The sequence below is a fragment of the Pleurodeles waltl genome, chromosome 5, assembly GCF_031143425.1.
Source record: "Pleurodeles waltl isolate 20211129_DDA chromosome 5, aPleWal1.hap1.20221129, whole genome shotgun sequence".
Taxonomy (NCBI): Eukaryota; Metazoa; Chordata; class Amphibia; order Caudata; family Salamandridae; genus Pleurodeles; species Pleurodeles waltl.
Window position 1 is genome coordinate 1,211,251,980 of NC_090444.1, and position 25,225 is coordinate 1,211,277,204.

At 45.4% G+C, this 25,225-nt stretch overlaps 1 protein-coding gene across 1 annotated transcript in view; it reads right to left on the reverse strand.

Moving 5' to 3' along the window:
* The window catches only part of ASCC3 (activating signal cointegrator 1 complex subunit 3), a 1,806,704-nt gene that overhangs the window by 240,367 nt on the left and 1,541,112 nt on the right, over positions 1 to 25,225 (reverse strand). Inside the window, exon 33 of the mRNA XM_069235471.1 lies at positions 2,842 to 2,974. Within this exon, the coding sequence (XP_069091572.1) occupies positions 2,842 to 2,974 (133 nt within the window). The remainder of the gene's footprint in view (positions 1 to 2,841; positions 2,975 to 25,225) is intronic.

The window sequence follows — 25,225 nt, forward strand, 5'->3', positions numbered from 1 at the left end:
ATGTAACTTTCAATAGCTACAGTATGTGAAGACCCAATTGCATTCAATTGGATGTCATTATTTTTTTTGCTAACCCAAAGAACCTAGAAGTGCACTCCAAAGTACACATCAAAAAATAATTTCTGGCCCTTATGGCAAGTAAAAGAGGCAAGTTGGAGTGTGGCAAAAGGATGGTGGGGGGCACACGCATCACTAATGATGACCAATCGTATGTAACCATATTTACATACGATTCCCAGCACACAGAGATATATGTGATAAGATTTTGTCTTAATATGGCCCATCTGTTGGTTTCATACTCATTTATAGGAATACTGCGAAAAAGGTCTTACCGGTCTCTCTATGTGACTTAACATCTACTCAATAAAAGCTGTATTTTGTTTTCTTTTGTGACCCTTATAGGGTCCCTAGAAAAGCTATTCTAGTTCTGGTGCTCAGAAATCTTAATATTAGATCTTGCAGACCAGCTCTGCTTTATTTACAACTATACAAGCAAAACTATATGCCACATAGTATACAGGTTCATTGCAGACTCTGTAAGGTTGTGCAAAGTAGTTGGAAAATAACTGTACTGTAATTAATGCACTTTACTTCACTGTTGCAATTTTGCCATTACAACTGTGCTAGGTTCTTGGCGTGTTTTCCAAAAGAACGTTTTCATGCATGGTCTATACGTGATTGTAAATGCTGTGGAATTTAACATGGATAGGTGATTGCACTCCGGTTTTTGGTAGCTTTAAAAAAATAAAAATAAAAGAAATAACGTTTTTATGCCTGGTTTTTAAGTGAATGTAAATGCTGTAGAACTCGAACATGGACTGATGACTTGATTTTCATGTGCAGATGTCTTACCATTCTTTTTATTATGACCGGACAATAATTGTTCTTCAACTAATGCACTTAACATTTTGCTACTATCTGTTGTTACCGTTGAACTAGGCCAACGAAAGTGCATATGTCCGGCTTTATAAGTGATTGGAAAACTTGGGATCTTGAACATGGGCTGACGAATTGATTCTTAATGTGTAGATACATTTCTTGGCTCGTGCCACCTACATCTCGCAGGCCAGACTTGCTCCATCTGCAACTAGCACAAACAGAAATTGTATGTTAAATAGTGCGTAGGCTTATCGCAGCTACTGAAAAGGCTGAGCAAAGTGGCTGAAAACAATTGTTTTGCAACTATGGTACTTTACACTTTTGTTGCTATAGTTTTGCCATGCCAGGCTTCTGTAATGTTTTACAAAAGATTGTGCTATGCCCGGCTATACAAGTGATCGCAATGTATGTGGAACCTCAAAATGGATATTGGCGAACTGACAAATATGCCTTTTTATGTAGTTATTTTATTGAACGTGACAATACTTTATATAATGCATTGAACTGTGTGTTTTTATGGTTTCACACCAAATCATTTTTTTTCTCTCTGATAGAGTGTAAAAAACGTATTGCTCATCTTTCGTTTCTATATTTTTATTGAGGCTATCACTCCAATTCAAAGAGACCAAATCAGTGAACTTAAGTGAAACAGTACACTTGTAACCACTTCACATCTTAAAAAATACTTTTGTTCGCTGGCCCCATAATCTTCAAATTAAGTCTAAATTAATGTCGCGGTTTTGGTGTTTTTCTTTTTTTAATTAGCACTCTTTTGGCACATGCAGAACTAATTTTTCATACTTGTCTACATTCTAAGCTATGGGGCCAATTCATTAAGACGTATATGAGTATGTGAGGTAGTACTACAAGAGTACTAATTAATGCGTCCTTAAATGCCTTGGTCAATGGTCTTCCATATGTTGATCCTCACATGATCTAATTTGTCTACTTAACTCACATGGACCTTAAAACACCAGAGAACATATTATGCACAGGTCACAGTGCTGTGGTCTGCATAGTGGCACGCATTTAACTGGTTTGACTGCTGCGGACCAGGTTAGTGCATCCTTTTATAGTTAATGTGCTGCATCCAAATCTACTGTGAACGTGTGCCTGACCCAGAAGCAGTACATTAGTGAATGACAGACTGGCTGTTTAAGCAGGAGTTCCATCTTTCACTTGGCAGAAGGCAACACAGTCTGCCTTTCAAAATGGGACAGGAGCCCCCCTGCAAACAAGTGCAGTGAGGACTATTCCCACCTGCAGGGAGTTATCTGTTCTTTTGTTTTGCAGTATTATACAATGCAAACTCGACCCAAAGGTACTGGAACGCTCTACATGAGCACCAGTTACATTACACAAGGACACATTTATTTTTGGTAGGGACGTGGAGGTTAAGTGATTTTCCCACAATCACAGGATGTTGAGCCGGCGCCAAGACTCGAACCTAGTTCCCCAGCAACAAGGTCAGCAGCACTGGCCATTACGCCACATCCTCTCTCCCATGAGACCCCCATTTGCCTCCATCAAGAAGGGCACTCTAGGGATGCTCAATGATAGCGCGCCACCAATATGTGGTGTGCTCAATGTGTTTGTAGACAGCCCCATTACCTCTGTCCCATGCCTCCATTACGCTGTGGGTGGAGAGATGAGACATGAGAGAAAAGACAAGCGCAAGTGCCCCAGATAGAAGAAGCTCCAGTCACGCCGGTATGAAAGTGTCAATAAGAGCAAGATCATAAGCACACAAGGTGTCATTGAGGGTCACGTAATACACCACCCCGCTAAGCCCACAAAATAGGTAAAGTCATTAGAGCACAGCAGAAACAAACAATAACAGAAAAATACAGATTTCAGAGGACCATCACAATTACTACACATTAGGTTGATAAAAGTAACATAAGAAAATATGGATGATGATCATTACATCTAGTTTGTCATTCTTCATTTTAAAACACATACCTTGATTCAACTGGAAACGGTTCATAAAGAAACTTTTTATAAAAGTCTTTTTTGATATCATGAACCAGAATAACAGCTTTTCCTTGGTCATCAAACTGAGGTCTACCAGCACGGCCCATCATCTGCAGCACATCTAGGGAGTTAAGTAAAAATTAGGAATGTATTTCACCAATGTTACCTAATCTACAAGCATTATCAAACAACTAAAATCTTAAAGTGTAATTTTTTTCCATTTGGTTAAACAATAAACACTACTTTGTTGTTAAGTTTCATTTAGTTACACAAAGACATTTACCAAACAATCTGAAAAATATGCAGAGGTCTAAGACGAATGTTTCTAAAATCATGTTTATAAACTGTCACTTTTAAAATAAAATTTCTCAATGCACTGATACATTCTTGTGTGTTAAGGTAAACCCATTCTGCATGTTAATAAAATACAATTTTTGAATTTTGAACAGACTATCATTCTTTTACTGCAAAGATTTCTTTAAAAATGAAGGTGTTTCTGAAGTTTAATGGTGGAGGACACCCTAGTAATTGTATTTCCTTAACTTCAAATAACTTTAAAATAATTGCTTGCCTGTTTATTTAACATATTTTCTAATGTTAGAGTAGAGTGCAGTAAACAGCAGCACAGTGCTGTAGTGTAGCGTGGGCGGTACATGCAAAGGTCAGGAGGGCCGCATGTGCCCCCCGGGATGTACTTTGAATATTACTGATCTATGGAAAACCATGACATTCTAAGAATAATAACCACGCCCGTACTCTGCGCTCGTCCCTAGGGGAGGGTTAGAATTCCTGTCCCCAAGCAAAGCAGGCACTGTCAACTTTTTCAGGATACGTAACAAAACAGGCTTTTAATTTAAAAGTTTGTTCGCCTCAGGCAGTATTGTTCATGTTTAGAAACAAGCTCCAATTATTTACAACTCATTGAGTTTATCACATCATTTTGATTTTGAGGAAAAGAGTTCCTCTACATTGTGAAACACCTGCTGCAGAAATGTGTGTGAAAGCACTTTTACACCTTTTCTAAATAGGTGTAAAAATGAATTGATTTGTAAATGTTATAGAAACCTTTTTGACTTTTAAAAGGTACAAATATCTATACTGAATTTTTTAGCCAATCACTACAAAAACAATAGTTCACTCGTTTTAATCCGCACTTGACCAACTCTGCTTTACATTCTATCATCTGAAGCTGCAAAATGACACATTTATTGTTCTTAATAATGAACAAGTTACTTACCTTCGGTAACTATTTATCTGGCAGAGACATTCTAGTTGCAGATTCCTTACCTTAGATTCCCCCAGGCGTCAGACTGGATCCGGAGATTTTTCTTCGAGCAGTACCCTTGTGTGACGTCAGGTGACGTTGGTCGACTCAGAGTATGTCGTCGCCACCCCAACACGCTGACGTCAGTTTATTTTCACAACTTTCATACTAGAAAGTTCTACAAGGCTGAACGGCCAAAGTAGCTGTCTCTGCGGACCTGTCTGTCCAGGAAGTATTGTTCTGTGAACATGTGCAGGGATACCCATATTGCTGCCTGGCAGATTTTTAGGACAGGAACTCCACGTGCTCACGCTGTGGTAGCAGCAGTTGCTCTGGTGGAGTGAGCATGAAAACCCTAAGGGGGTTGCTTCTTTGCCAAAGCGTAGCACATCTTGATGCAGAGCACCACCCATCGCGAGACGGTCCACTTGTGCACCACCCAACCTTTTTTTAACACCCACATGCCCTACAAATGAGTTGATTGTCCACCCGTTGATCTTTAGTACGATTGAGTTGGAACACCAACGCTCTTTTTGGATCCAGATGGTGAAGTCTCTCCTCTTCATGAAAGGGGTGTGGGGCTGCGTAAAAAGTAGGCAAAGTGATATACTGACCTACATGAAAAGGAGTAACCACCTTAGGAAGGAAGGAGGCCCTGGTACAAAGAACCACTTTGTCAGGATGGACAGATTAAAATGGTGGCTTTGAAGAAAGAGCTTGTAGCTCACTCACTCTACCAGCAGAGGTGATGGCAAAGAGGAAAGCAGTTTTTAGTGTGAGAAGCCGTAAGGGACAATTAGGGAGTGGCTAAAAAGGGGCACCCATAAGGTAGGTAAAAATCAGGTTCAAATCCAACTGTGACATTATGAACGAGGTAGGTGGGAACAAATGGCTGAGTCCCTTAAGAAACCTCCCAACAATGGGAGACTTGAATAAGGAAGGTTGATCTGTCAATCTAAGAAAAGCCGAGATCGCAAATAAGTAGCCATTAAGGGTAACCAAAGCAGAGCCCTGCTGGGCAAGAGAGAGGATTAACAGTAGAACCTCAGACAAAGGTGCAAAAAAGGGGAATCAACAGACTTGTTAATACACCATGCCACAAATTTGTGCCAACAACAGGCATATACCATTTTGGTGGAGGGACGCCTGGCTGCCAAGATAACATTGCAGACTTTGGGCGTAAGGTCCAAAGCTATCAACTGCTGCCGCTCAATCTCCATGCAAGCAAGTGGAGACTGGACAGGTTTGGGTGGAGAACAACCCCCTGCTGCTGCAACAGAATATCCTCCCAAAGGGGCAGTCTGACTGGAGGATCTGTGGCCATGCTCAGGAGCTCGGAATACCATACTCTTCGTGCCCAGTTTGGAGCCACAATGATTACTTGGGCCCAGTCACTCTTGATCTTCTCCAGAACTCTGGGTAGAAGTGGTACTGGTGGGAAGGCGTAAAGGAGGCCTGAGTTCCACTCCAGACGAACATCTATGCCAAGCAAGTGCCGCCTTGGAAACTCCAATGTGCAAAACAGCTGACACTGTGCATTCTCTGCGGAGGCGAATAGATCTAACCAAGGCTCTCCCCACTTCTGAAAGACCTTCCGCCACCTCTGGATGGAGGCGCCATTCGTGATTGACATGCATAGATGGCTGAGTTTGTCTGCTCTGGTGCTCAAAAAGCCCTCCAGATGTTGAACCACCAGGTTTATGTATGCCCTGATGTTCCAGCCACGTCCAGAGGCGCAGAGACTCTTGAGAAAGGGTCCACGACCCCAATCCACCCTGCATGTTGCAGTACCACATGCCGGTGCAGTTGTCCATGACCACCTGCACCACCTTCCCTTTGAGAGAGGGAAGGCATGCTTTCAATGCAAGCCTGATCACCCAGAGCTCCAAAAGATTGATGTGGAGTCAGGACTCCACTCAAGACCAGAGACTTCTGATCTCCGCCTCTCCCATGTGGCCGCACCATGCAGGAGTGACACATTTGTCATTACTGTGAGATCTGGCTGGGGAAGAGAGAGGGATCTGCTGCTGACCCAATCCAGATGCAAAACCACCACTGCAGATCTTGCGCAGTTCCCACCAAGATCTGGACCATGCTGGAGAGGTTCCCCTGGTGCTGCGTCCACTGGAACTTCCGTTCTCACTGCAGAGCATGCATATGCCATCTGGCATGTGTCACTAGCAGGATGCAGGAGGCCCAGCAACCTCATAGTCATTCTCACTGAACTCCAGGATAGAGATTGAAACATCAGTATCATAGCTCAGCCTGAATATCCTGGACTCACTTTTCAGGAGGATAAGCCTGAAACTGCACTGTGTCCAGAACAGCTCCAATAAAGGAGAGCGTCTGAGAGGGAGTTAGGTGTGGCTTCAGCACGTTTATAGAGAAACGCAGTGAATGCAGAAGGTTTGCCGTAGTCTGAAGGTGGGAGACAACAGTCTGGGGTTTGCTTGTCAGTCGCTGAGGTAGGGGGAAGACCGAAATCCCTAACCTTTGCAGATGAGCTGTGACGACCGCCATCACTGTTGTGAACACCCGGGGGGTGCTGGTAAGGCCGAAGAGGAGCAGGGAAAATTGAAAGTGCTTCTTATCTACCGCAAATCATAAGCAACGTCTGTAGGCAGCCAAGATGGGTATATGAAAGTAGGCGTCCTGTAAGTCCAATGCTACCATCCAGTCTCCAGGGTCCAAGGCAGACAGGACCTGAGCTAGGGTGAGCATTTTGAACTTCTTCCTGAGGAAGAGATTGTGGGCCTGTAGGTCTAAGAGGGTGAAGGCCCTTGTCTTTTGTGGGCACCAGAAAGTAGCAGGAATAACAACCACAACGTACGTCTGGCGCAGGTACCCTCTCTATGGCTCCCTTGGCCAAGAGAGACGCAACTTTTCATGGAGAAGTGCCAAATGATACTCCGCTAAGATCTGCTAAGTGGCCGTAAGACGGTGGCATGGGCAGAGGGGTAGTATCGAAGGGGAGGGAGTAGTCGTGATGGATTGCCAGTGGGGAAGGTGATGGCGGATCCTGTCTCCATCTGGTCTGGGATGTTACGACTGACTTGGAGGGTTTGGAGGCTGGGGTGCGGTGGACTGAGCAGACCTCTGGCTCCCTGACCCACAAGTCAGTGGGATTCCGTGTCCACAACCATGCAAAGGCTGTGCAGCATGGTGATGGCAAGGAAAAGATGCAGGAGGGAGCCCCTTCTGTGAACACGAAAGGGGTGAAAAGTGGACTGTGGTGGGTGAGGGGCTGCTGCGAGGCCAAGGGACCGAGCCGTAGCCCGTCACCCACCACAGTCCACTTTTCGCCCCTTTCGTGTTCACAGAAGGGGCTCCCTCCTGCATCTTTTCCTCCGTCACTGTAGGGCTCAAGCAAATGCTTTGAATCAGAAGAGACAGGTGCCATCAAAGGGCATGTCCATGAGAGACTGTTAGACATCCCCAGAAAAGCCAGATGTCCTCAACCAGGCACGGTGCTGTAAGGCCACCGTCGATGCAACTGATCTGTCCAGAGTCGGTCGTGCACAGCTCACAATGTATCGTGAACCTGGCCACATTCTTTCCATCACAACAGCTTCAGAGAGAATGGCCCGGGCTTACTCTGGGACCTTCGGCAGCACTTGTGCAACGGTATCCCATAACGAATGGGTATAGCGGCACAAGAGGCATACAGTTTTCATGGACCGTAATGCTACACTGGAGGAAGAGAACATCTTCTTCCCAAGCTGATCCAGTCTTTTTGATTTTCGATCCGGAGGGGGCAGAGGGGAATGCGCCAGATGAAGATGAGCCTGTATAACAAGCCTCTCAGGAGTAGGGTGTTAGGACCGGAATTAAGGAGCCCTCTGTTGGGTCTGGACCAAGAGCCCCGTAAGACATTTGTGAGGGCTTCGTTTAAAGGAAAATGGGGTTCCAAGGTGGAAGCCCCAAGCTGAAGCACCTCAGTTAGGAGTATAGTCCTGACTGCCACAGAAGAAAGCTCCGAGGACCTCAGTTGCCCTACTGGCCACCATGAAGAGACGCTCCCTCCTCCATAGTCACAGTAGGGGAAGAAAGCATGACAATGTCTGGAGAAGTATCCAGACCACTATTTAAAAAACAAGAGGGATAGGGGGAATTGATTTGGTCTAGTGTATGGTCCCCCAATCTATATGTAACAAATGAAGGTACAAAGTTCCGAAAGTGGAGTTCCAAATAGGACCCCTATGTACAGTTCAGGAAAAACTAAGCACTTCTGTCTATAGACGCAAAGGGCCTCACACACCCAACTGGATGTCATGCTTCATCCATGGGTCTGCTCATCGTCGGACCAGCGCTGCAATGTCAAATGGGCCCAAAAGGGGGTCTTTGACGGAGATCTTCTGTACACTGCTGTGAAGTCGAGTACACAGGTGTATTAGTCCTATGGGTGAGGGAAAAAAAAGAGTAACTGGAGAAGAGGTTAAAATTAACTATAGACCACACTAACCTAAATGTTTATCAATCTGCGGAGGCTATGTCAAGGTTAAAAACAGGGGTTGGAATGTTACCAAAGGTAATGCTCTCGCACTCACTATGAAATGGTCAAGGGAAGAAAAAATTGATTGGATCTGTCCTTATATGTAGGTCAACATGTTTCACACCTAAAATCGTCTCTGCAGATCAGATGGTGTTTCATCAAGACTAAAAACAACATCCTAGTCCTCACTATGGAGACCCTAAATGTGTCTATAATGTGAAAAAAGGAAAAAAAATACATATAAGCCTAAAGGCCCTAACTCAAGGTAGACCCTCGTACATTGAGGAAAGCGTCCCTTCGGGAAACACGGACTGTTGGACTGCTGCAGAGTTTCTTTAGATTGCGTTATCGTCTGGGAACCTACCCGGCTGTCGCAACACCATTCTGGCTCACCAGGGATAAGGATTGGGTCGCTGTCAATTGTGGGCTGAACCGACGTCGGGAGTGTCGACGTATTTACCGGCACCAGGGAAGGTCGCGCCGGCACGACCGGCGTCGGCACGGATGCGCTAAGGGATCCCGAGGGGCCCTCCGTGGCTGGGGCCAAAGCCACCAGCCACGGAATCAGAGGGATACCCTTCCCACCCCAGGGGGCCTTATGGCACCGCAGGGGTAGGTCCGCCAAAGATTAGGTGCATGGCCTCATAAAACTCTCAGCTGGGCAGGGGTGGCTCGGGCTCCCGGAATCTCGGGGAGGCGCGGAGTCGACTCAGAAGTAGGTTCCGTGGACGTAGCCTAGAGCGTCAACGCTCTTCCTGCGTCGCTTCGGCCGAGTGACGGGGCAAAGTCAAAGAACGTTCGGCTTTCTTTGACTTCTTTTTTTTGTGAGCGGAGGGTCCTGAGGATTTAGAGTAGGATGTCGAAGAGTGGTGATGGCTCCGTGAGCGGTCTTGTGACCTTCCTCTAGAACGAGACCAGGAAAAATGCAGACGAGCGCCGGCCTGCCATGAATCACTCAGGAACCACTCCCTCAATGCTTTCGGGTTCATGGCCTGGCACTCAGAGCACGACTTTGGGTCGTGGTCACGCTCCAGCCACCACAAGCACACGAGGTGTGGATCCATCACCGACATCATTCGGTCACAGGAGTCACACGGTTTAAACCCGGTCTTCAGCGATATCTTCAATACACCAAAAGAGTTAAAAACATATATTAACAAACCAGTCAAAGACTAAGGGTAGCTCTCTTCAGCTCTGCAAGTAGACTGGCTCCAAAAGAAAAGAACTGAGGTCAGCGCACCAGGGTTCCGCCTATATGTGACCGTGAAGTCAACATGGCGACCACAATGCCAATGACAGACACGTAGTCGACCGTCACCACCTGACAGCACGCAAGGGTACTGCTCGAAGAAAAATCTTTGGATCAAGTCTGACGCCTGGGGGAAATTCTAAGGTAAGGAATATGCAACTAAAAGTCTCTATCAGATGCACTGAATTTCATAAGGTCAAGTTACTCATACGCCGAAAAACTATAAAATAAATTAATGGGCCTACACCAAACAGGGGAATGGAATAGACATGTTTCTCAGGCACGCCTCAGAAATCCATAAAACGCAGTACAACTCTGCAACCCTACATCCAAGAGGCTTGGACCTGCCCACGTTTGCCCTGAGAAGCACCAGCGACCTCCTTGAACAGGGACATGTGCACCTGAGAGGTGAAATCGATGGTATGCTGGGGCAGGAGTGTCATTCTCAGCTGTGAGACAAAGGGCAGATCAACTCTTTCACTCAAGATTCATTCCCCGCTTCTTGAATCTCCTCCAGGAGTCTGAAAAACGTAGTACCTTATTAAAATTGTATTAATACTCCCCAGAAGAGGGAGTTGCTTGGGATCAATAAGGAATATGACTGTAGATGGCATATCAACTACAACGATCATTACCAAATTAAGTAAACAGTTTTTCTGATTGATACTTTTACTAGCAGAATCCTCTCCTCTTGAATCAGTACCCATGAGGATCTACACATGTGTTGGGTCTGAAAAGATGGCCAAACTAAGAAGTCCTGCAACACACATCTGGCCAAATGGCAGTCCATGTAACAGCAAGATGAAAGAAGCAAGCAGACACAAAAGATAAAGGGCTGTCAGGGAAGGAAGGAAGTGAAGCTATCTACTGCAACATCAGGGTCATAGCCTGAACGTTCTGAACTCACTGGGAATGCAACAAAGACCCTGAGTTGGACAGTGTCCAGCTCCATGTGATAAACAGGAAACACTAGGAGGGCCAGAGATGTGACTGAAAACTTCAGGCCACTGGGCAGGGAGATCAAAGCTTGTAGGTGGCTCAAGACTAGCGACAAGGATCCCACCTTCAGAAGTCAATCACCAAGGTACAGCAATGCAGAGACCCCCAACCACTGACATCCCCTTTATGAATGCTCAGGAGGTTAACTTTACTACAAAATGGTGGATGCTGAATTGCTGGTGGACCCAGAATAACATTAATTGCATGCACTTCCTGTGCAACAATATACTCAAGACATGAAAATACACTTCCTGTAATTCGAAGAGCTCTATCAAGTCTTCCAGCTCCAGAGACAAAAGGACTTGTGCAAGTAAAAGTACATTGAACTTCTCCTTTAGAGGCCATCGTCTTTCACTGGAACAAGAAAATAACATGAATAGCACCCATGCCCGGGTTTGTTTCTGGGAACTAGTTCCACAGATGCTTTGATCAACAGAGTGAAAACTTCATGTTTCACAAAGCAGGCATGGTCCTCTGATGTGACAGAGAGTATGGGTATGGGGCGAATGGGAGGTGGAATCTCCTGTAAGGCAAGGGGGGTGGTCTTGCTCAACACTTTGGATAATCCAACAGTCCAAAGTGATGGGGTGTCAGTGTAAAAAATGAAAGCATGCTTTCTCCCTTACAGGCCGCACGTGTTCCCACAAGGGCAGATTAAAACAGCTTTGTAGGTCAGGATACACAGGAGTAGGAAGGTGATTGTTGTTGGTGCCATGAAGAGTCTTTGGAGCCATCATGCTCCATTAAAAAAAAACACAATGCACTGGCTATGAGGGCTGCCTCTGCAAAAGGGCACACCTCAAGAGTAGCCCCTGAATGTTTGTTAATGCTGATGATAGTGATGAGAAGTAGAAGCCAGCCCATGATCCAGCAATAGCCCAATCCTGCTTGACATGCTTTAGCACTGAATCAGCTTTCTCTCCAAAGAGGCACGATCTAGTGAAGGGCACCGCCTTAAGATTTGCTTGAGCATCCCCTAAATAGCCCATGGAATTATCTAGACATGGCGGCATGTGGTGATGGAAAAACCCTTCGACTGCATCAATGAATCCACCCTGTCCAGGCCACAGTGAAGGATCTTCTTGGCAGCATTCTGTCCATTGTATACAACTTCTACCAAAGAGTTGGGAAGAAAGTCTGGAGGTTAAGGGCTACTGTCTGCGCCATCTAGCGTAACAGGCCAGGAGCCAAATTACTTTTGAAGAACGAACGGTGAGGCTCCTTCATAAAAATACCTATTTCCCCACTGTTTCTAATCTCTTCAACTCTTGTTTGACAGGAGTGGAAGGGACAGAGTCTAGGTTCTCTTTGGAGGAGGACACACCTGGACCAGCAACTCGTTAAAGGAAAGCAAGGGTTTATTCAAGGTAGATTTCGACTGTGGGAGTTCTATAAAGAGTGGCCTTAGTCCACAGGCAACCCAAGAACGTCTGCAGCCTTGCAAGAAGTTACTTACCTTCATTAACATGCTTTATGGTGACTACTCCATCCCTAGCCACATGGTCTATTGTGCGGGTGGTCCTGACCAAACCAAACTATTTTTATTCGTTACTAATAAAATGCAACTCACTGAGGGCCACAATGCCGCATGGGATATACAGAAAAATCAAGCTACTATACACCTGCTGTATATCTTTGTCTGGGATAGCTAACAAGAGAATATGGTCGGAGTAGGATAAGAAAGCATAGGTAGGTTGGTACTATATTGGCCATTAGCCAAAATGAAAGATTATTATGTGAGTGCCATTTTCACAAAAGAGAATTCCCCTTAAAGGCAAAAAAAGAATGCATAATCTGGGAGACATTCTAGAGACATCTATTATTTGCAGCTTTGAAAGACAGGATAACTCAACAGAGTAGTGGCAACGACCTTGTTACACCATGTGTGTTTTTCTAAAACTATGTCTGACACTGGTTGCTTATCCTGGTATATGGATTTTGTTAGCCTCTCCTCACTCACACATCAACAAATAAATTAACCCAGATTCCAGTCATCATGGGAGTCAGGATGTTGATGGTAGTTCTCTGTAAATAGGCACAGGATTTTCCTTGTCAATGGCCTTTGGGGGCAGATGGTTCTTGATAGCTAAATGGCCCCATTACACTGTCACAGACAATTATTACATTTTAGGAGATCCTATAACGAAGTACATCTTTTAAAATGAAGCTGAGCATGGGTGTAGCGCATGCCAGTATGCATGCATGTTTCCAATATCTTAACATGACTTTAATATCTGCCATATGAATGCACAATATGTTCCTGCAAAAATGTTCAATAAAAGTTATTGACGAACAAATTAAATGATAAACACATGACTAAGAAAGTTTTACCCTGGCTTGTAAAACAAGAGAGAGAAATAAACGTTTACATTAGAATACCCTATTAAACAAGCTTTGTTTAAGAAAGTCAGACAGTTAGTACTGGTCATTAGTATGGTTAATCACAGGAGACCATCGAAACCATTTTTTTTTTATACATCACCCAAAACAGATATTGAGATTTGGGCAGAATCTCGAATCAGCCTCATCTTAACTAACAGGAACAGGATAGGTATCTTAAGGCATTTGGCTACAGCACCAACTAAAAGCATAATCTGGGAACTATCATATACAGACTGCGATAGAAACAAAGGGTAGTCACAGAATACTGAATTGCATTGCAACATTTATATCACTTACTCTGTGGGGAACTGACGCACTTACCTACGTGAATAGCAGGTACAAGGTGTTTGGTTGAAAATGTATTGTTTTTGTTTACATCCAGTGCAGGAAAATATTCCATGTTGTGTGTGAGGACCACCTAGGTGCAGTTACTGTGTTATGTAACACAGCACTTAGCAGTGTGACGGATGAAGAAGTGTAAGAGGAGCACAGTTTTTCAGGAAGCTGTCAGCTTTCAGCCACTCTGCAGGTCACTTTTCGGTATTTCTTATGTTTATAGTCCACGTAGCAAGTTATTGTCTGTAGTTCATTCTGAGATATTCTGTTTAAAGTTTATGGTGCTGAGCAGGCATAGGTTAAGGGAGAAGTGGTGGAGAGATCTGCTGAGAATTACTTTGTGGTTATCATCCTAAATCTGATTGCCACTCCGAGGTGCCAAGGAGTGGCCGTAGTAGGTTGATAGTCAGAACGTGCAGTGTTGGACTAAAGAAGAGTCCTTTGTTAGCCGGCAATATGTAGTAATTCTCTTCATTTATACTGTGCCTTCAGTTGATGATGGGTGGTTCATTGCTGAATAATGCTATAGTACTGGGTGATGGATAGGACCCTTAGCAGTTTTGTCTTATGTGAGTGTAAGAGTGTGAAGCAGTGATAGAGAATAATTAAGTAGCCTGTATGAACTACAACTGACTCTGTTAGTGTGGTTTATGTATCATATTATAATTGCATTATATAGCACTTACTGATGGGGCATTGTTGTGCTTATATGCTGGTCATCACACTGCATTAGATCCCAGGGTTAGTGTTTTTTTTTTAGTAGTTATTATTGGTTATTGGTATTAGTCTTGTGCTCTACAGGAACCATTCTGTGCCTTTACTCCATTTTCTATGTGGTAGATTACTTGAGTAAAAACAAGCATATCTAATGCAATGGGTCTCGCATTTGGTCGAGTTAGAGCTATTAGCATTGTAAATTCCTAAATGGATTTTCTTGCCACTTAAATTGAAAATGAAAAGTAAAACAGTTGACATAAGCAAGCCGATTCAAAGCGCCATGGCCACCATGAGCGCAAATGAGAGACAAAAATAAAAATAAAAGAAGTTCACTCGCAATCAAATGTATCAGCAATCGTGCAATTATCCAGGTAACAGGGGCAGTCCTCAAGGAGGGACAAACGTAAAGCATTTAACAATAATAACAAAAGATTTTTGAAAGGCAAGCCCACAAACGGATTAAAGTGATGGGCGTGAGGTGAGCGTGGTTAAAAGCCCAAAGTTCTTACAGCAGCTCAAATCGATTGCTCGCTCGACCTACATAGGTATGACTTTTAGTGGGAGGTGGGGATTTGGGAGGTAAACGCATTAGTTGGCCGTATTAATAGAGGAGGTACAGAGGAGGAGTTGTGATCTTTAAAATAAAGTCTGGGTCATTTGCAGGGATACTATAATGAGGATTAAGGGAAACATGCGTGTTATTTAAGTTAGGCTGTGCTGAGAGAGTGGGGGCATACAAAGGATGTAGAGGAAGAAGAGAGTGATTTAAAAAAAAAAAACAAGAGTTGGGAGTTAAAAGTTTTAAGCCAAAGTCAGTTTTCATGCAGGGTTTTTAGGAATATTGTGGAGGCTTTTTGAGACAGCATGTAAACTTGTAGAAAGAAATAATATTTGCATTTGTTGTGCCATCAATGTAGGCCACCAACACACCACTGTGCACACACACCACCATCACCCATGTATAAATATAACTAAAATACACAACCCACCTACCTTAACAGTTGCATCTCCTTTCACCTCCCCTCTGCAGGACTCCTACTCGCACACATCTTATGCACACATTAGTGGATTTGTGTAAAGTAATGCTCTCAGGGCAGGTAATACTGGGGGGTTATGTCTAATCTGGAGCATCCATAACATAGGCACAATTAATTGTAAATTCCTGCATATGTCTGTCATTCAGGCTTCCAGTAGCAGTAAGCAGACCCACAAAGGTCAAGGAACTCTGCTTCCTCCAGTGAGGGAGCAGAAACTTCCTTGTTCAAGCGACATAAACTGTAGTCCCACTCTTCACATTTCCCATTTGGCAAATTGGCAGTACTCAGGAAGAAAATGTAATTAGCAGCCCCTCCCTAACAAGAGCCCTACTGAATTTCCAAGGGGAGCCCTGTCTCCATTCCTTCCCAACCTAGCATCTGGTATTGGCCGTTAAGGCAAAGGAATGCATGCAAAAGCTGTATTTACACCATGTCTAGAAGGAGGTATTAGTGGCAAGTCATCCACCCACTCCATACTAAGCTATAAACAAAGAAACATGGTGCTAGATCTGTTTCCTTGCTTGAATGAATTATGTGTCCATATTCAAATGTTTTCTCACAGTACCTCGGTTCTTTCGCATCACTGACAAAAATGTGAGTGTTATTTGAACAAACCTAGTCAAAAAGCAGCAGAGTAGTGTGTAAAGAGATTTCCCAGTCTGACACGGGTACAATTCCCACAATGCACTGAGAAGCGGACTTACTATTGATCGCTTCTGGGTGAGCAGACGTACCAACACACCCCTAGAAACAGAGAAGCATTCAACCTTCCTTTTACATAACATAGGGCACTTCCGCAGCACCACTGGCCTCTTAACTTAGAAACTGGTTGACTTGGAAAACTACAATTCCACACCTTGTGTGTGTAATTTTCAGTTATCTTTCTCGGATAAAAAAAATATATATCAGCCTAAAAAACTTCCAATTTAGCTAAAAAGAGTGTTAAAATGATAAGCATCCTCCGGCCATCTTTGCAAACAAAGGTCAAGTATTAACACTGCATACAAGGCTTTCGCTGTGCTATCTACAATCTAGTAGAAAACGTTTAACAGAACGCAAAAGAACACATGTATATTGAACACTATAAGATATTCAATACACCTCAGAATTACAGTACTTACAACAGAATTAATCACGAAAACACACACTAACCATGCAACAGAACACATTAGATAGAATGCTTTACATGTATACAGCATAGCACACAGCTGCCAGATAACTGGCAAATGCCTTGCTGACAATGTCCCAAGCCACCGAGAACTAACCAGGACACTGATTATTTCTCCTCCGCTCACTCATCACCTCAGCCTTCAAGGATCCCAAGAAACCCTCTGTCCAAAGAGGTAAAAGACTCCAGGGCCCATCACGCACCCCACCCCTGTTACAGCATGGTGTGACCTAGTACACCGCAAACTTGCCTCAGGAAGAAAGTTTACAAAGACTCTGCAGCTGATGATAAAGCTACTGAGGTACACCACATTGCCTCCATCGTGTCCTTTCCCTATTTGAAATGGCACGTGACATACAATTTATGTGCATAGTATTTATTAAAGTTCTATTCTTTACTAAAATGACTGTGATAGTATCTGTGTATCAATAATATTCTCTGTTGGAGGGATCATCACGAGCATAACATATTATGTACACCCAAAGCAGTAACTAAATCCATAGACGTCGGCCCAACTCAGTGAAGCTAATGAGAACTCTCAGAACCAACACATCAAAACCAAAATATGTTATACTGGCCATAAATGAGAGCTACACATTAGAACACTCTCTTCATAGTATTGCACAGAACATGACAACAAAATCGTATGATACCTAAGTGCTACCACAGTACGCTACGTTATGCATGTTCTGTCCACGCTAGATGGCCCAATATGGGTGGAATGCTTTAAATAAGCTCATCTATTGGTAATTACTAGGGATGCATCTCAGTACATTGTGTTTTGTGCCCACCAAGCCACCTTAAATAGGAAGCAGTCATATGCAAACTATCCTTGGTCTTTGCCCCAACAGAAAGAATCAAGCCTCAGCCGCTAGGCCAGGTCTCTTCTGAACAATAAAACATTCCATCCCCAGACCAATTTCACCCTAGTTAGAACTCATCAGTGAGGATTTGCTGAGTCCTGTGGCACAGTTAGCATATAGCTCTTGCCTGGGCATACCAGATACCCTTAAGGGATCTCACTGAGGAAGGCAAAAAGATGCACAGAATACTTAAAACAAATGCAACCACTGGTAATTACTCACTGTCTCATCCCAGTCCACACATGATTTGTATATGACTGTTTCCTGTCTGACGTGGGATAGTGGGTTTTAGACCTCACAGCCTTGGTGTGGTCTTCGCCCAAACTTTTTGCTTTCCCCTCCATCCTGTTTGGTGAAATTTGTTTTGTTGGCTTTAAGACTCTGCACACTTTACTACTACTAACCAGTGCTAAAGTGCTCGTTCCTTTAAACATGGTACAACTGGCTAACACACAATTAGCATATTAAATTTACTTGTAAAACACTAATATATGGTACCACCTGTACCCAGGGCCTGTAAATTAAATGCTACTTTTGGGCCTGCACCACTCATTGTGCCACCCATTAAAACAGCACTGTTAAACATGACTAAGGCCTGCCACAGAAACCTAAAAAGCAGTTTGCCATTTTGACCTGGCAAAATAAACCTTTTGCCAGGCCCAGATCTTCCTTTTTAATACATATGTCACACCTAGAGTATGCCCTAAACAGCCCAGAGGGTAGGGTACACTGTACATCAACAAGCACCTGACCTTCCACCAACCGACCAGACATCTTCGATCAGCTTCCTTCTCCCTCACAGGGGCCCCACGGATTTGTCAAGCAAACAGCGGAGGAAGATTTTTCTCACACCTGGCAGCCAAGCCTTGGAACAACCTTCTCCTGAACCTCAGGACTGCACAGTCACTCCAGCTATTCAGAAGAGAATTAAAGATCTGGATGTTTGAATGATCATTTCTCCAGGCAGCAGCATAAAGCTCCAGTGCCTAGAGATCCTGCCGGGTGATTAGCCACGCTCTATAAATGTTTGATTGATTGACTATATTTAAAAAGTAGGGCATGTATTTTTAAGTTGCACATGTCCTGGTAGTGAAAAACTCCTAAATCCATTTTTCAGTACTGTAAGGTGTATCTCCCCCATTGGATAACATTGGCTTACCTTATTATATTTAAGAAGTGATAACGTTTGATTAGAAGCAGGTAGCAATGTCATGTTTACACTCAAATGAATTGTAATTTAAAATACTCTTTAATAGTAAAGTTGGATTTTGAATCACAATTCTGAAAACGCGACCTTTAGAAAGTTGGCATTTTCTTGTCCTAATTTATATGGTGTATGCAGCCTGTGTACTGGGCCACATGACTTGGTGTATGTGGCAGTTGGCCTGTGTGTAATCCTCCCAGACAGAGAGACAAAAGGAGACTAAGCGCTGGCAGTATATGGGTGGTGCAGAGCTGTTCCATGCCCTCATTTCTTTTTCAGAGGGCTGACTCCAGCACACCCACAAAGAACTTGATACTAGTCCATTGTCACCCTAGGCCACTTGGAGCCTGGATAGGGGACTGAAGTAAAATTACAGAACCAGATATGTGGGTGCTTTATACATTTTCCTACTTAAAAGGCTGGTGTCGGATAGATAAATACTAGATTTCCAGAGTGTCTCTTCAGTAGACCCTTCGATCTGTGGATGACTTCCCTGCTGTTACAAAAGGGCTGCCCTACTGCTTAAAGTATTCCTTGTTCTTCGGAGGACTGCCATGCTGCTTGAGTACTGCCTTTGTGCTTGAAGGAGAGATGACCAATCCCTTGAACCAAGCACTACTAGAGTGACTCCAAGGGTCAGTTGGCTGACCTCCTGTTCTGAACTACAGTACACAATAAGCTCCAAATGTCCCCCTGCAACTACCCAGCTGACCTGCTGCATTTGGACCTGCCTGAGCCCTGCACCCAAAGAGGTGCCTCCCCAAGTCCTGCATCCTTGGCTCGCATCAGAGTGCACTCCTCTGAAAGCAAGAAAGAAAATCCTGACTTTTTAGCTTTCGTGACCATAAATGGCCCAGTTCGTGCTGGGATCTTCCCACCCTCAGCGTGCACCAACATGAAGCTCAGGTGAACCAGACTGTTCATGCTACAGTGACTGCTAGCGAGAAATGGCAATGCAAGATCTGCACTTTGCCCTACAACAACAACAGTCCACTGTGACCTCCAACACAAAGCTCCAGCAACAACCAGCTAGATCTTCGCTCTACAGCCATGACCATCTGTGATGCTGGGCCTGCTCTGCGCACTGCAGCGATGACCATCTGCAAAGATTTCCCTGCTCCTCGCAACCACCTCCACTGCCAATGGAAATCTTTGGACTGGTCTTTAGAATGTAAATTATTTAGCAGGGCTTTCCTCTGGACTAGCACAACCAGATGACAGCAAGTTAATTTTTGTGATTTTAGGCGCAATAATGATCTAAATCTTTGAAACCTCTGGTTCTGATTGGATTGTTATTGTTTTGGTGTCAAATTATTTATTACACTTTACTCTAGTTTTCTAAATTGGTGTGGGATTTTTATTGTGTTGTGTTTTCACCTTATTACTGCTTGTGTGCTGCATAAATATTTGCACTCTGCCTCTAGGTTAAGACTGACTGTCTATGTGCCAAGCTACCACAGGGGTAAGCACAGGTTTATTTAGTGACTTTTGTGGTTCACCCGGACAAGGACTGTCTTTGCTGCTTAGCCACCCTCTCAAGGAATAACCCAATTTTTTACAGTGGGCAAAAAAATAAAATAAATATGGACTGAAAAGGAGGCAGAGCAATTATCCATGGCAGAGATTTATCAACCATCCCTCCCAACAATTTGTTTTAGCTCCAAATTAATTCTAAAACTGAGAGATGCATTCATTTGAACTGCATTCCAGGTTCCTGCACATAAACAGAGGCATTCTAATGAATACTACAGAATATGATGGAAACCTAAGGAAGGCACACCACTCAACTGACATTGTCCCACACTGCAGCGCCATCATAAGGCAGGTTTTTGGCAGCACTGAAAGAAACAGAAAAGAAATTCACACAGGTGTTTGCTTTCAGTACAGCTGCCTACCACAAGGAACCATAGTTTTATGATACCTGTAGTCCTGCATCTTTCATTTCATTTGCTGTCTCCATTTACAGTAAATTACTAACCAATTTTCAGTAATCTAATCTTCCATTTAAACAATAGAATAATGCATGTGAAGGGTTAACAGTTCTACTAGGGGACTCTCAACCTGCCTGCAAAGTGATGAGCTTCATCCATGAATTTTCACTTTTTCCCCCATCATCTGCAGCATTTATGCCAGTGGTGGCCCTGGTAGGTACTGCTTGACAGTGAAAACCAGAAAAGTAGATACACAGTGCACTCCATTTGGTCTGTGAGAGGTGGCAACCAAGGTCAGGGTTTAGGAAGAGGTTCTCCTCTCACAGCCGGCAACAAAATTCTAAATGGGTCAGGTCAACCTTCACATGATCTTCCGGCCACCTACAGAACTCCCATCTTAAGATCATGCCCAAGCACCAAATAAGAGGCTCAAAACGTATAGACCTAAGACTGCTTCACATAACTGTATAATGCAAGACAGACCACCCTCGAAACAGGCAATCACTAGCCCATCAAAATCCTAATTCATCAAAGGTGCCCGTGAAGAATTAAAGTACAAGTTACTTACTTTTGGTAACAAAATATCTAGTAGAGACATATTCTAGCTGCAGATTCCTTACCTTAGAATTTTCCCCCAGGCGTCAGACTGGATCCGGAGATTATTCTTCGAGCAATACCCTTGCGCATCGGTAGGTGGCATCGTGGTCGTCGTGATGACGTCGGGAGTAGTACATAGACGCCGCCCTCCCGCAGTGACGTCAGTTTCTTTTAACGACTTTCCACACCAGAGCGCAGAGCCGCTAAGAACACTGAGTTTCGTGCGCCAGAGCTAAGGACCTAAAAGAGGGGAATACCTGTCCCTAGAAATCAGTTCGCAAGCAGGGAGGATGGGTGGGCGGTAAGGAATCTGCAACTAGAATATGTCTCTACCAGATATTTTGTTACCAAAGGTAAGTAACTTGTACATATGATAGAGACTTCTAGTTGCAGATTATATACCTTAGAATAGATACCCAAGCTATGCCTTCCTCGGTGGTGGGCTGCGAACTAAGATCATACTAGAAGGTCCTGCGGGACCGAACGACCAAAGTAGCCATCCCAACGGACCTGACTATCCAGGCAGTAATGCTTAGCAAACGTGAGCAGGGACGCCCACTTTGCTGCCTGACAGATATCCAGGACAGGAACTCCGCATGCTAACGCCGTGGATGCCGCAGTGGCCCTGGTAGAATGAGCCTGCAAGCCGTCAGGAGGTTGCTTTTTTGCCAAAGAGTAGCACATTTTGATGCAAAGAAGCACCCATCGAGAGAGGGTACGCTTCTGCACCGCCTTCCCTTTCTTCGCACCCACATAGCCAACAAAGAGTTCATCGCCCACTCGGAAGTCTTTAGTATGATTGAGACAGAACGCCAACGCTCTTTTTGGGTCCAGAGGATGGAGTCTCTCCTCCTCATGGGAAGGATGTGGGGGTGCGTAGAAGGTAGGCAAAGTGATGGACTGGCCTACATGAAATGGTGTAACCACCTTAGGAAGGCAGGAAGCCCTAGGGCGTAACACCACTTTGTCAGGGTGCACAGGCAAGTATGGAGGCTTTGAAGAAAGGGCCTGAAGCTCACTCAGCCTGCGAGCAGATGTGATGGCGATGAGAAAGACAGTTTTGAATGTGAGGAGCTGTAAAGGACAATTATGCATTGGCTCAAGTAAGTGAGTACAAGATTAAGATCCCACTGAGGCATGATGAAGGGAGCAGGAGGAAATAAGTGGGTGAGCCCCTTCAAGAACCTACTCACAAGAGGAGATTTAAGGAGTGAGGGCTGATTAGGAAGCCTAAGAAAGACGGAAATGGCAGACATATACCCCTTAAGAGTGCCCAATGCAGAGCCCTGCTGGGCTAAAGAAAGAATGAATAGAAGAACCTCTGAAAGAGGGGCAGAAAGGGGGTCAACAGATTTGTTGGTGCACCATGCCACAAATTTATTCCAACGACAGGCGTATACAGTTTTAGTCGATGGACGCCTGGCTGCCAAGATAACATTGCAGACTTCGGGCGGAAGGGCAAATGCCGTCAACTGTTGCCGCTCAATCTCCGCGCATGAAGGCAGAGGTTGGACAGGTTCAGGTGGAGGACCGTCCCCTGCTGCTGTGACAGAAGATCCGCCCGAAGAGGCAGTCTGAGTAGAGGATCGATGGACATGCTCAATAGCTCTGGATACCACACTCTTTGAGTCCAGTCCGGAGCCACCAAGATAACTTGGGCCCGGTCGGACTTGATTTTCTTGAGAACTCTGGGCAGAAGAGGGATAGGCGGAAAGGCGTAAAGGAGGCCGGAGTTCCACTCGAGATGAAAAGCATCTCCGAGCAAGTGCCACCTTGGAAACTCCAACAAGCAAAATAGCTGACATTGCGCATTCTCTGCAGAGACGAACAGATCTAACTAAGGCTCTCCCCACTTGAGAAAGAGCCCTTGCGCCACCTCCGGGTGGAGACGCCATTCGTGATCGACAGTGCGTCGGCGGCTGAGTTCGTCTGCTCTGGCGTTGAGAGAACCCGCCAGATGTTGAACCATCAGGGTAATGCCCTGATGTTCCAGCCATGTCCTGAGGCGTAGTGCCTCCTGACAAAGGGTCCAGGACCCTACCCCGCCTTGTTTATTGGAGTACCACATGACGGTAGTGTTGTTCCTGAACACCTGCACTACTTTCCCTTTAAGAGAGGGAAGGAACGCTTTGAACGCAAGTCTGATCGCTCGGAGCTCCAGCAAATTTATGTGGAGTCCCGACTCCGCCGGAGACCAGAGGTCTCTGATCTCCGCCTCTCCCATGTGGCCACCCCAACCAAGAAGCGACGCATCTGTCACTATAGAGAGATCTGGGTGGGGAAAGGAGAGGGATCTGCCAGTGACCCAATTGGGATTCGAAAGCCACCACTGCAGGTCTTTCGCAATCCCCTCTGAGATATGGACCATGTCGGAGAGATTCCCCTGATGCTGCGCCCACTGGAACTTCAAGTCCCACTGCAGAGCCCGCATATGCCACCTGGCATGTGTTACTAGTAGGATGCAGGAGGCCAAGAGGCCCAGCAGCCTCAGAGTCTGTCTCCTCGAAACCCAAGACCAAGGCTGAAAGATCGGAATCATAGCCTGAATGTCTTGGACTCGCTTTTGGGGAGGATAAGCCCGAAACAGCACTGTGTCCAGAACAGCTCCGATGAAAGGGAGCGTCTGAGAGGGAGTCAGGTGTGACTTTGGCACGTTGATAGTGAACCCCAGCTGGTGCAGGAGGTCTGCCGTAGTCTGGAGGTTGGAGACCACTGTCCAGGGCGAAGTCGCCTTCCACAGCCAGTCGTCTAGGTAGGGGAAGACTGAGACCCCTAACCTGCGCAGATGAGCTGCAACCATCACCATCACTTTCGTGAAAACCGAGGGGCACTGGTAAGGCCAAAAGGGAGCACAGTAAATTGAAAGTGCTCGTGACCTACCACGAATCGTAGGTAACGTCTGTGGGCAGGCAGGATGAGGATGTGGAAATAAGCGTCCTGCAAGTCCAACGCTACCATCCAGTCTCCTGGGTCCAAGGCAGACAGAACCTGAGCCAGGGTGAGCATTTTGAACTTCTCCTTCTTGAGGAAGTAGTTCAGGTCCCGGAGATCTAGGACAGGGCGCAAGCCTTTGTCCTTCTTTGGTATCAGAAAGTAGTGGGAATAACAACCACGACCTACTTCTGGCACAGGGACCCTTTCTATAGCTCCCTGGCCAAGAGAGCTGCGGCTTCCTGGCGGAGAAGCACCAAATGATCCTCCGAAAAGTGATGGAAGAATGGTGGCATGTGTGGTGGTGCAGATTCGAAAGGGAGGAAATAGCCCTTCCAAATTATTTGGAAAACCCACCCGTCCGTGGTTATATACTCCCAGTGGGGCAAGTGATAGCGGATTCTGCCACCAACTGGGTGGGAGTGAGGGGACGGACTAGGAAGGTTTGGAGACTGCTGCGGGGGCGGAGGTGGATTGGACAGACCTCTGGTTCCCTGTCCCACGGCCACGTGGGATTCCGCGCCCCCGGCCACGCATAGGCTGTCCAGCGTGCATTGCCCGGTGGCTGGGTTGGGGACACGACAGGGCGCCCCTTCCGTGGCCACGAAAGGGACGAAAAGCGGACTGTGGGGGGGGGGGGGGGTGGCAGAAGAAAGGAAAAGGGACCGAGCCGTAGCCCAGGAATCCTTGAACCTCTCCAAGGCCGAGTCCGCTTTGTCTCCGAAGAGACGGGTGCTTCCTCCGGTATCTGCGGCAGGACTTGCGCAACCATATCCCACAGTGAGTGGGAATAAGGGCCCAAAAGGCATGCATTGTTCAGGGACCGCAGCACGAGGATGGAGGAAGAAAACAACTTTTAACCAAATTGTTCCAGCCTTTTGGATTCCCTATCCGGGGGTGCGGAAGGGAATGCGCCAGAAGAAGAGGAAGCCTGGATGACAAGACTCTCAGGCGTAGGATGTTGGGACAGGAACTTTGGGTCATTCGGCACAGGCCGATGGCGACGAGCAATAGTCCTGTTCACAGGAGCCCCTGTATTGGGTTTGGCCCAGAGAGGCGGTCATATCCAGCCCACAACGGATCGTGAACTTTGCCACGTCTCTCCCATCTTTGACTGCTTGGGAGATGATAGCACAGGCTGTACCCAAAAGGACATCATGGAGGGCCTCATTAAATGGTAGAAGGGGTTCAGACGTAGAAGC